This window comes from Neoarius graeffei, chromosome 3 (assembly GCF_027579695.1).
Source record: "Neoarius graeffei isolate fNeoGra1 chromosome 3, fNeoGra1.pri, whole genome shotgun sequence".
NCBI classification, from domain to species: Eukaryota; Metazoa; Chordata; class Actinopteri; order Siluriformes; family Ariidae; genus Neoarius; species Neoarius graeffei.
In genome coordinates, this window is record NC_083571.1 from 72,790,323 (window position 1) to 72,803,136 (window position 12,814).

Here is a 12,814-nt window from a genome sequence, read left to right on the forward strand (position 1 = left end):
AATGGAGTTTTGCTCAGTAACACTTCACCACACATCCACCAAACTTCATACGGCACCTCAGGCCAAATCACCCATCACACACATGATATCGGTTCTGACCCGCACTTGTCTTAGTCTTGCCTTTCATCCGTCCATTTTTTCTCCATTTTGCCGCAAATCAATGGAAGCTTGACTGAGTCATTCCTCCCTTCCCCCATGGGTGATGATGCATTTGGCAAGGATCTGCTCATTTGAGACTTTGACAGCAAATCAACTTCAACTCAATGGCCACTTTATTAGGAATACTTACACGCACACACGATAGCAATTAGCATATAAGCATTCACGTGTTACAATGCTAGCTGTTAGCATGTTACCCATTATGATATCACGCCTGCTGTTAGCTCGCGAGTTGTTAGCATGTTCACCATTAGCATGTTATCATGAGAGCTGTTAACATGTTAGGGTTAGCATGGTAGCATGCAGAGTTCGCATGTTTGCTGTTAGCGAGTTCGCCTGAGCATGTTAGCATGCTAACTGTTAGCATGTTAGCTGCTAGCATGTCACCCTCAGCGTGTTAGCATGCTAAAAGTTGACATACTAGCCATTAGCATGTTAGCCTGTTAGCTGTTAGCATGATAGCTGTCAGCATATTAGCCTTAAAGTGTTAGAATTTTAACAAATAGCATGTTAATCATTAGCATGTTAGAATGCTAGCTGTTAGCATGTTATCTATTAGCATGTCAACATTAACATGTTAGTACCTATGCTAACTGTTAGCATGTTGGCATGATAGCTGTTCTGCTACAGCTCAGCAAGCACACTTTGCATTTTCTCTGCGGAAATGCAGTCTAGTTGATATTGTTAGAGTTTGCATGCTCACTTTTTAATTTCTGTGAAAGTCTTTTTTTAGATTTTTTGTGTCACATTAAAATGCTGATTTGGCAACCTGGAGTGGGAGCATTCTGGATGTAGTGTTTCTATGGACATGGAGCTTGCAGTGTGTAATGTGCGTGTGTGCGTGCGTGTGTGTGCGCGCGTGTGTGTGTGTGTGTGTGTGTGTGTGTTATAAACAGTATCGGAAGATACCAGATGGAGTTTTGCCACCGTCTACACCTAAGTTTGCGTACGGAGTCGTGAAGATGAAGAAAGTAAATCTCCATCTTTTCTTTGTATAATTTAACTTTGTTTTATGAAATAAATTGTATCATCAATATAACATACGTTGTTATTCATGTGTTTGTTTTATAGTTGAGGAGCGTATCAGACTCTCTGGACCTTCTCTCAGTTTCTGGTCCTGTAAAAACTCTTTACCCGCTCACGTTTATTGAGCTCGATCAGGTGAATCACTCACAGCTTCAGCATCACTGTTTGTTTGTTCGTTTACATGTTGACTTTTTGTTAGAACCTGTGTCTGTCTCAGTTCAGATGCGTTGACGTAAGAGCGCTCTGGAGCAGGGAGAAAACAAACCACACGAATGAAATCAATCTGGTTTATTCAGGCACTGCTCAGTGATACACAAAAAGAGCAGGGTTTATATACATCAGAAGCTTTCGTGACAAGATAGGTAAGGGGCCCGGGGGCACAAGGTGAACTCGCCAGATAAGGAGTCGTTTTTATTATACATGAAAGAGCAGAATGTACACCCCCTAGAACAGGAGGGTCCAGGAATGTGGTTTCAGCGAAACTAGAAGGTACAGAGAAGAGCAGAAGAGTATGTTCTCGCGGCTATGCACGTTTACCAGGATGTGAACAGGTCATAAGTTCAGTACAGCTATGCACGAGAACACACATACAATCTTACAATCCCCTCTTTTATACTTTGTTTACAGAGTATAACTACAGTTTAGACTCTAATGTATTGGCAGACAAAACTTCCGCATCGTTCGTATAGATTTTAAGCAATCAGTTAGGTTATTCGACGTGTTCTTGTGACAATTGTGCAAGCCTTTTACCTGCGAGTGGTTAGAAAATTCGGAATGAGTGTGTGTTTGATTAACTGTATACCCTCCCAGACACACCAAAGTTAAACATGAGCGAGCTAACTGTTGTAAGGCGCCAAACGAGCCGTTCTGCGACCTAGGAGCGAGAGACACAGATGCTGAGCTCACAGGCATTAAATGACAGACATAACATGATTCATTAGTATGTTGTTTAGCAGTCCAGTTGGCAAATTGCCAAAAAACGTTGTCCTCGTGGCTGGCTTGAGCGGGATTCCCTGCTCCAAGCACTAAGACCAATACCAGAAGGAAAGTCATACTGGTCACTGACTTTGTTCTTTCTGTGTCCACAGGATGTAGATAGTTGAAGGTAGCCCAGGCTCACGTGTCTTTCAGATTCTTTAGCCCAGAAGTCTGCAGGACTCACCGACCATCCCCTCTTTGTAGATCAGCCGAAACCGGATTATTCCAGATGCTGGGGAGAGGATCCCTGAAAAGGCCGTCAGCTGTTGTCACAACAACCTTCTGTAACACAAAAACCTGTTAGACATCATCATCATAGATTCAATTTACTATTGGAGCCTTCTTGATTCGGCTGGCGTGGATCCACTGTGGAAAAAGGTCAGTTAGTACAGCCGTTCGAGTTACAGCGAGCACATCCGTGGGTTCACTGTAGGGCGGTTCCTCCAAAGGAGCGCCTAATTTCGCAAATTTCTTTACCAACACTTTATCCCCTACCTCAAAGGGGTGAGTGGGTGCCTCAGGAATGGGAGGCTTTTTGGAATTTAGTCTCGTCCAGTACTCATCCAACACCCGCATGAGACCCACGGCGTACTCACTGAGATGTACATCAAGATCACTCGTTCCTATAGCCTGCATACCTCTGCGCCAGGGTGTAGGAAAAGGCCGGCCCATCACGAGCTCGTACGGAGACAGGTTGTCGAGGGCCACTTGAGCGGTCATTCGCATGTCAGCGAGAACTAAAGGCAAAACTTGTACCCAATTTTTAGTACCAGCTTCTTGCATGGCTTTACGCAGCTTACCCTTGATTGTTCTGTTTGCGCGCTCCACAATGCCGGAGGACTGCGGATGGTACGGGATGTGGAAACGCCAATGGATCTTTAAGTCTTTACACAGTTCTTGTGTCACCTTAGAGGTGAACGGCGTACCTTTGTCAGAGTCTATCCCTACCGGGAGACCATAACGCGGAATGATTTCTTGCGTCAATTTGTTTACCGCCGTGCGAGCGTCTTCTTTCCCGCAAGGGAAAGCCTCCACCCATCGTGAAAATTTGTCGACCATGACCAAGAGATACTTAAAGGGGCCCTGTTTTGGCATGTGAGTAAAGTCAATCTGCCATTCCTGGAACGGCGTGTCAGGTATGGGAAGGTGCTGATGTACCGCGCCTGGTTTAGATGGATTATTCTGGGCGCACGTTAAACATCTGTCTAGAATGTGATGTACATCGGTGTGTATTTTGTCGATGCAAAATATTTTGGATAAATCCTCCACTACCCCCCTTCGTCCGCGGTGAGTGGGACCATGAAACTCGCGGACGAGAAATGGAGTGCAATGTCTAGGCAAACAAAGGCGGCCCTGAGCATCGATCCGAACGCCGTCAGACGGCTGCGCGCCGCATGAGTCCCAGAAATGGTTGTCTGAGGCCGAAGCGGAGGCCTGGAGGGAGATCAAGTCAATGTCCGGAAGAACGGCACTAATCATACGGCTGGATGAGACCAGGGAGAGAGTAAGCGAAGGCGGAAAAACACCGGAGGCAGCCGCGGCTTTGGCAATGCGATCGGCGAGAGAGTTTCCCCTGATCTCAAAAGAGTCCCCAATACAATGAGCACGAGTCTTAACAATGGCTAAAGAGCGCGGGAGAAGACACGCTGTAATAAGATCAGTAACAAGCGAAGAATGAGAAATGGGCTTACCGTCTGCAGTGGTGAACCCACGCGAAGCCCAAATCCGACCAAAGTCGTGAGCAACGCCGAAAGCGTAACGTGAGTCAGTGTAGATAGTGACGTCTGTGTCCTGAGCAATAACACATGCACGGGTTAAAGCGTATAGTTCGGCAGCCTGAGCCGAGGAGAAAGGAAGAGAAAAAGCTTCAACAGTTTCATCAGGAAGGCGGCACACAGAATAACCACACACGAAAACGCCGTCAGAGGGGCGTGAGCACGAGCCGTCCACAAACAGCGAATCACCTGAAAGTAACGGGGTGGAGCGTAAGTCGGGGCGGATACTTGTCTCGAAAAGAATGCTAGAAATGCAGTCGTGTGTTTCAGAAGGAAGAAAATCATCCTGTGAATTGAGGAGGCGCTGAAGCGCGTGCGCGAGAGAATCAAAGGAGGAGGAGGGCTTAACAGTAAGGTTTTCGGTGGCCAAAAGAATAGACTCGTATCCAGAGCGACGCTGCGCAGATAAATGCTGGGTACTGAGGTTCTTTAAAACGTGCACTACATCATGTGAGGTGTGGAGAACGAGCGGGTGAGACAAAACCAGCCGTTCAGCGTCCGTGACCATGACAGCACATGCAGCCACCGCCCTGAGGCAAGCAGGGAGACCCTGTGCCACAGAATCAAGAGTTTTAGAGAGGAACGCACAAGGCCGCATACCCCCCCCGTGCTCCTGCGCCAAAACCCCAGACGCAGTTCCCTGCTGGTTGCACACATATAAATGAAACGGCAAACGGTAATTCGGAAGTCCGAGAGCAGGGGCCGAGCATAAAGCCTGTTTCAAGGCCCTGAAGGCCGTCAGCATCTCATCAGACCACACCAGGGGCTGAGTCAAAGGGTCCGAGTGCAGAATTGCAGAGCGCAGACACTTGTCATAGGTGGAACAGTCAGGAATCCACTGGCGGCAGTAATTGATAAGTCCCAGAAAAGCCATGAGGGCGTGTTTGGTGGCAGGCACCTGAGTGTCTAGGATGACCTGCACACGCTCGGGGCTGAGCCTGCGGGAGCCCTGGGAGAGATCGTGACCCAGATATCGAACAGTGGGGAGGCAGAACTGAAGCTTAGTTCGTGAGACCTTGAAACCTTCTTGCGCCAGAAGAGAGAGGAGAGCGAGTGTGGCTTTAGCGCAAAGGTCCTCGTCCTCCGCCGTTACCAGAAGATCATCCGCGTATTGGAGCACGGAGGAGCCCGAGGGGAGGCACAAATCGGCCAAGGCGTCCCTAACCACGGCTGTGAAGACCGCAGGAGAATCAACATACCCTTGAGGTAACCTGGTCCAGGTGTACTGCTTACCCCTATGCGTAAAAGCAAACAGGGGCTGTGTCTCACAGCCCACAGGGACGCTGAAAAAGGCAGAACAGAGGTCAATCACAGAGAAAAACGCATGTTCACACGGAATCGAGGCCATAAGAGAGGGAACGTCTGGAACTAATGGGGCGACTGGGATAATTAACTCATTAATCTTACGCAAGTCCTGGGTGAAACGCCACGTGCCGTTGGGCTTCTGCACCGGGTTCACTGGGGTGTTATAAGGGCTGACACAGGGAACAACCACACCTTGCTCTAGGAGAGAACACAGAACATCATCAATGCCAGACAGTTTAGCTGGGGAAAGGGGGTACTGTTTTACATATACTGGCGAAGAGTGTTTAATGACCGCCTCGTAAGGGGTACAGTTAACAAAGCCCACCTCGTCCTTATGTTCCGCCCAAAGAGAAGCTGGAAGGTCAGAAAGAGAGGGTGTGAGGTGGGTAACGGCACAAGCAGCATTGAGAAGGTTATGGGGAAGAGAAAGGGAGGTGAGGGCAAGAGCAGCCGACGAAGTGTCGTCTGGTATGTCAACAACCATGTGTGAGCCACTAAAAGAAATAGAGAGCCCTAGGAGGCTCATGAGGTCCCGTCCAAGCAGGTTAAAAGGGCAATCAGGCATGCAAACAAAGGAGTGAGAAAACTTCAGTAAAGGATCAAGGGCACAAGTAACAGAAAGGGGGGGCGTGCAACTGGAATGGAAAGGAACCCCTTCTATTCCCACAGAGCTTACAGACCGTGTAGATAAAGGACCCGCATATTCCCTCCCCACTGAGGACATGGTAGCCCCGGTGTCGAGTAAAAAAGGATATTCAGTCCCTGCCAGGCATAAAACAATAGTGGGAAGATCTTCGTTAAGAGGGGAGCTGAATAAAAGATTTAACATAGCAACGGTCGGGGTTTCATCGCTCTGAGGGCAGCCCTATAGCGGGGCGTGATAGCGCTGGTCCTGTCCGTTATTCTGCCGATAGCCCTTAGGTCCGGGATTCTGGCCTTGCAACACATCCCCTAATTCTCCCGTCCTACTCTGCTCATCCCTCCGCCGCGCATAGCATTCCCTCATCCAGTGGCCCTCCTTTCCACAATAGTGGCACCTGCCTGTTTTCTTCCGGTTCCCACCCGACCATGTGCGAGGCCCGGTGCGTGTTTTGTCATTATTATGACGATACGACCCGGGGCCCTGTGGGGCCACAGATAAACATGCTTTATTAGTCTTACAATCTAACAACCCATCACTTTCCATTGTCCTCAACCGTTCACCCGCTTGGCGAAGGACCAAATGAGTCCTATCGCTCAAGTGATGTTTCAAAACGTTCTGAACCTCAGGGCGGCAGTTAGATAAAAAGGTGGACAGGAACATTGGATTGGGTTGAGTCATGTCCAATTCTAACCCACCCAGGTGCTGCCAAACTTCACCAAAACGTTTCCAAAAGGCCGACGTCACTTCTGACTTTTCCTGTTTACAGTTAGTAACCTGCGACAGATCACGGTTCGCTTGTTTCATAGCCAGTAAATACCTAGTTAACTGCTCACGCAGGAGCTGCAAAGCATTCGGTGTGTCCCTCCAAAAAAATGTCGACACGGTGCGCTGACGCGGACGGCCACCTTCCTGAGCCGGAGCTATTTCTTCCTTTATATTCATAGCGACGTCATTTCTAGGTTGCAACACATCGACTATTTCGAGCAAACGCTCCTCATCATATAATCTGTGTCAACTGATGAGGTGTTCAAATGTGCGAGCTGATCTGAACAGAGCTGCCAGACATACACATACAGAGGGCTTCCAAACCCATACTGCACACCGCACATTTCACTTACTTCAATAGTTAGTCCATCTGGAGTGGATGTGAGATTTACTTCTAATTTGCACATTAAATCATGTGCTAACAAATTTACTGGACATGTATATGAGATGAGGAATGAGTGGGACGTAACTATTCCTCCCTCGCTTTACATGGGAGGTTAACTGAGAAAGTTTTGGTTTTAGAATAGCCTTTAAAACAGGTCTCGGGGTGTAAACACCCTTTGATTTATCCCATACCTTCTTCATGTCAAACCATTTCTTCGTAAATCATACCCTGCGCGCATATAAGGGCGGTCCCAATCCGGATCGCCTAAGCTTTCATAAATCATACGGTGCGCTGAAGCAAGAAAGCCTGGATTAAACGTCCCATCACGGGGATACGATGGAATCTGAGGATTTGCCTCCGTCCACCCAGCCAAATTGTCCAGCCACGGCGTAACGTAATAGCCTAAACCACACTTATTCATCCATTCGGCCGGGGTTTCCCCTGGCGCAGGCTTAGGGAACGAGCTTCCCATCGTACAATGACAACAAACGGATCTGAAGAGGAACAGACAACAAATATAGTACAAATTTGTATAGCGCGCTCTTCCTGGACTCGAACCAGGGAAAACTGTCCTCCGTAGGACACTACGAAACTACTGCCAACCAGGTAGTCAATCAAACATGTCTTACCTGATTGAGAGTATCACGTCGGGGTCACCAAATTGTTAGAACCTGTGTCTGTCTCAGTTCAGATGCGTTGACGTAAGAGCGCTCTGGAGCAGGGAGAAAACAAACCACACGAATGAAATCAATCTGGTTTATTCAGGCACTGCTCAGTGATACACAAAAAGAGCAGGGTTTATATACATCAGAAGCTTTCGTGACAAGATAGGTAAGGGGCCCGGGGGCACAAGGTGAACTCGCCAGATAAGGAGTCGTTTTTATTATACATGAAAGAGCAGAATGTACACCCCCTAGAACAGGAGGGTCCAGGAATGTGGTTTCAGCGAAACTAGAAGGTACAGAGAAGAGCAGAAGAGTATGTTCTCGCGGCTATGCACGTTTACCAGGATGTGAACAGGTCATAAGTTCAGTACAGCTATGCACGAGAACACACATACAATCTTACACTTTTTATCCAGATAGAAGCTTTAAAAGGTGAGCTTTGATACTTCTTAGATTTGAACTCAAACCCTTCTGGGTTTTTATTTATTTATTTTTTTTTCCAATTTGATTTAAACTGTCTGCCGATAACTCATAAACCGAATCATTTCTATAATAAAATTAATGAATAAAAATCTGAATTGATTCCTTTTGATGCTTTATTTTATCCAGAAACCCTGCTGAGTGAAATTTTATTTTCTCTTCTATACGGTTGTATGCAAAAGTTGTTGCAACCCTGGCCAAACTTGCATCTTTTATTGTGTTTTCTTGAAGTAAACTTTTTTCTTCCCCCACATCACAATTACTGCTTACTTGTTTTGTTGTTTAGTCAATCCAATTTGAGCTAAATCTGCATTAAAATTTGCAGCAAATTATCATTATCGTTTTTAAATAATTTGCTGCAGAGGTCATGTTTTCGTCTTTTCACATCAGAAATCAACAAAATGTGTGATTTTTAAACAGGGGTGCAAAAACTTTTTTGCATACTTTTGCTATAGAAAAATCCCATAGTGACTGTAACATTGGGGGTGGCACGGTGGTGTAGTGGTTAGCGCTGTCTCCTCACAGCAAGAAGGTCCGGGTTCGAGCCCCGTGGCAGGCGAGGGCCTTTCTGTGTGGAGTTTGCATGTTTTCCCCGTGTCTGCGTGGGTTTCGTCTGGGTGCTCCGGTTTCCCCCACAGTCCAAAGACATGCAGGTTAGGTTAACTGGTGACTCTAAATTGACCGTAGGTGTGAATGCGAGTGTGAATGGTTGTCTGTGTCTATGTGTCAGCCCTGTGATGACCTGGCGACTTGTCCAGGGTGTATCCCGCCTCTCGCCCGTAGTCAGCTGGGATAGGCTCCAGCTTGCCTGCGACCCTGTAGAACAGGATAAAGCGGCTAGAGATAATGAGATGAGATGAGACATTGGTGTCACGTTTAATTTTTGTAGAAAAGGATAAATATCTGCACAACCGAATAATCAACATTTCCACTTTAAACTTTTTAAAGAACATTAAACGTTAAACATTCAGTGCTGATGATAAATATTTATAAACATTTTATTAAAATGTGACTTCAGAGCTCTCCGTACTTTTCATCAGCTGAACATAACATGTTCACGTGTTTAACACTGAACATATTCAATCGCAGATATAAAGTGATTATAAAGTACTGATGCTTTTTCCATTTTCAGAGCTTTGGCTTTGTTCTGTATCGGACGTCACTTCCTGTGGACTGTTTAAAGCCGACTCCGCTCTCGTCCCCTCTAAACGGAGTTCACGACCGAGCATACATCTCTGTAGACGGAGTAAGAGCATCTTTATTTACTGCAAATCTTAATTTCTGAATCGTATACGTATAACATATAACGTGAATCATATAACATAAAACATATAACGTGTTTTATATTCTGTTATGGTTTATACACACAGATTCCAGATTTACTCGTGTTTTTATTCCAGGTTATATATTATACAGTTATGACTTGCTGTGAATGTTTATTAATCTGTAATTATTTTTAGTATTTTTCAGTATATTTTATTTAATTGTATATTTTATAAAGTAAATGAAATGGAGAGATGTGATTTTATAATAAAAGCTGGAATTCTCTTCTTTTCATTCAGGTTCTTCAAATTTCTTGTAAATTCATTTGGAAGATAAAAATTCACAAACTAGTTTTCTATTATAGCTAAACTAATGACAATAATACGATGCTAGTTATTACTTTATTTTATGCAGAATAAAGATCATAAACTTCTCAGTTGCTTTGTAAGTCTTGAAATTATAACTGCATGTTTAACGTGTGTGTGTGTGTGTGTGTTCAGGTGGCTGTAGGGATTTTGGAGAGAGACAGGAATATCACCATTAATATAACTGGGAAAGCTGGGAGCAGACTGGACTTGCTGGTGGAGAACATGGGTCGAGTCAATTATGGAAAATACATCAATGATTTCAAGGTGCAGCAGAGATTTAAATTTTTTATTTTTACTCAATTAATTCTGTAACTCTGGTTTATTATTAAAATGCAAAGTAATTCCTCATCATTCATCTCATTATCTCTAGCCGCTTTATCCTTCTCCAGGGTCGCAGGCAAGCTGGAGCCTATCCCAGCTGACTACGGGCGAAAGGCGGGGTACACCCTGGACAAGTCGCCGGGTCATCACAGGGCTGACACATAGACACAGACAACCATTCACACTCACATTCACACCTACGGTCAATTTGTCACCAGTTAACCTAACCTGCATGTCTTTGGACTGTGGGGGAAACCGGAGCACCCGGAGGAAACCCACGCGGACACGGGGAGAACATGCAAACTCCGCACAGAAAGGCCCTTGCCGGCCACGGGGCTCGAACCCGGACCTTCTTGCTGTGAGGCGACAGCACTAACCACTACACCACCATGCTGCCCCAAAGTAATTCCTGAGAGAGTAAAATGAATCTCATTTAATAAAGTTTATGTATAATAATGATGGCTGATGTACAAATGTATTATTGTTATTATTATTAACAATAATACAATAATATTATTATTATTATTATTATTATTATTATTATTATTATGTTAAAAATGTGCACACATTGTTCTGTGATGTAGAATCAGAGGAAGGTGGTGCAGCTGTGCATGAATAAGTGCCCCCCGTGTGCTGGTTGTGTTCTGCAGGGTCTGGTGTCGAATCTCACACTGGGAGCAGAAGTTCTGAGCAACTGGACGGTGTTTAGTCTCAGTATAGATGAGGTGGTGAAGGAGGGGCTGCTGTGGGACATGGTCTCTGAACAGGACAGTGAATCCACACACACTGCTGCCCCGCCCACCTCTCTGTCTCTGCCCACATTCTACGGAGGCACATTGGAGATTCCTGATCACATCCCAGACCTGCCACAGGACACGTACATCCAGTTCTCCAACTGGAGCAAGGTGTGTGTGTGTGTGTGTGTGTGTGTGTGTGTTTAATAACACAATGTTAATAATAATTAGTTTACTATTATAATGGTGTGTATTAAAATGTAAATTATGTCTGTTTTATGTTTGATGTAGATTCAGCTTCATGTTTCAGATGTTGGAAGTTTCTCTGTTTTCATTACTGCATCTTTTTTTGAATAAATTGAAATAAAATAAAGAACTTTTTTTTTTTTTTTCCTTTTTCCATTAAAAAGGGTCAGGTGTGGATTAATGGCGTGAACGTGGGTCGTTATTGGCCATCTCGTGGTCCTCAGATCACTCTGTTTGTTCCTGCGTCTCTCCTCAGCACCGAGTCACCGAATAACATCACAGTGCTGGAGCTGGAGGCGTGTCCCTGCACCTGGGGTCAGTGCGTGGTTGAGTTCACACACACGCCACTCATCAACTCCACTGTGATGTACATCAAACCTTACACGACGGAGAAAACACTGAACACACGCTGAACAGCATGACGCATCATCTGTGTGATGGTAATGACTGGGTTAGGGTAAAATTAGTGACTGCTCAACAGGCAATGGTAATGATGGTGTTAGGGTGACGATGGTGACTGATCAGTGGGCGACGGTAATGACTGATCAATGGTTGATGGTAATGATGGTGTTAGGGTAACAGTAGTGACTGCTCGAGGGACGACGGTGGTGACTGCTCAATGGGTGACGGTGATGGGGTGACGGTGGTGACTGCTTGATGGGCGACGGTAGTGACTGCATTTAGGGTTACAGTCGTGACTGCTCAATGGGCAACGGTAATGACAGTGTTAGGGTGACTGTGGTGACCGCTCGATGAGCGATGGTAGTGACTGCATTAGGGTAACAGTAGTGATTGCTCAAGGGACAATGGTGGTGACTACTCAATGGGCGACGGTAGTGATTGATGGGCAACGGTAATGACAGTGTTAGGGTGACGGTGGTGACTGCTCGATGGGTGACGGTAGTGACTGCTCTAGGGGCGACTGTGGTGATTTGCAGTTTCAGCAGGTTGAAAACCTTTAAATGGTTTATGTTCTACGTCACAGAGATGAATTGTTTTTATTTTTTGTTCGAACGGAAGTAAACATCTACACTGTAGTTGTAAACGTGTTCAGGATGTGTGTGGAATTAAAACACTGATTCACTCTGGGATTTTTTAAATAAAGCATTTTGCACTTTTCTCATCTCATCTCATTATCTGTAGCCGCTTTATCCTGTTCTACAGGGTCGCAGGCAAGCTGGAGCCTATCCCAGCTGACTACGGGCGAAAGGCGGAGTACACCCTGGACAAGTCGCCAGGTCATCACAGGGCCTTGCACTTTTCTTATTGTGAGAAAATATGTGAAATATGTTGTATGAGTTTAATTTTTTTTTTTTATACCTTTTTATGGATTTAAGTCATGTTTGTAATTATTTACCTGAAATGTTTAATGTGAAGTATTCTATGCAATAAATCAATAAATCTAAATTTAATAAAATATTTTTAATCACAGGCCACTTTCTGACGAATGCTGATTTCAATAAATATCACTGCTGGTTGAAACTGTGTGAATTGTTTCTTCATGCTTTTACAGTTTTACTGTTTTTTTTTTTTTTTGTATTCTATTTTAAAAATACACAACCTAAAAAAGGAATTTGTAAATTGTACTTTAAAATGAAAATGTTTGAGGGTTATGTGCATGTGTAGAAAACTGAGCCAAAAAAAAAAAAAAATCTGGAAAGGGAACAATAGTTTTGTCTAAATTTAGAACAGTGCGATTGA

At 45.0% G+C, this 12,814-nt stretch overlaps 1 protein-coding gene across 1 annotated transcript in view; it reads left to right on the top strand.

Annotated features, from left to right (window-relative positions):
* glb1 (galactosidase, beta 1) overlaps nt 1-12,595 on the top strand; it is a 31,786-nt gene extending 19,191 nt beyond the window's left edge. Inside the window, exons 11-16 of the mRNA XM_060917249.1 lie at nt 1,056-1,130; nt 1,231-1,320; nt 9,314-9,427; nt 9,945-10,076; nt 10,784-11,038; nt 11,278-12,595. Of these exons, the coding sequence (XP_060773232.1) occupies nt 1,056-1,130; nt 1,231-1,320; nt 9,314-9,427; nt 9,945-10,076; nt 10,784-11,038; nt 11,278-11,526 (915 nt within the window). The 3' untranslated portion in view covers nt 11,527-12,595. The remainder of the gene's footprint in view (nt 1-1,055; nt 1,131-1,230; nt 1,321-9,313; nt 9,428-9,944; nt 10,077-10,783; nt 11,039-11,277) is intronic.
* Nucleotides 12,596-12,814: the final 219 nt, after the last annotated feature.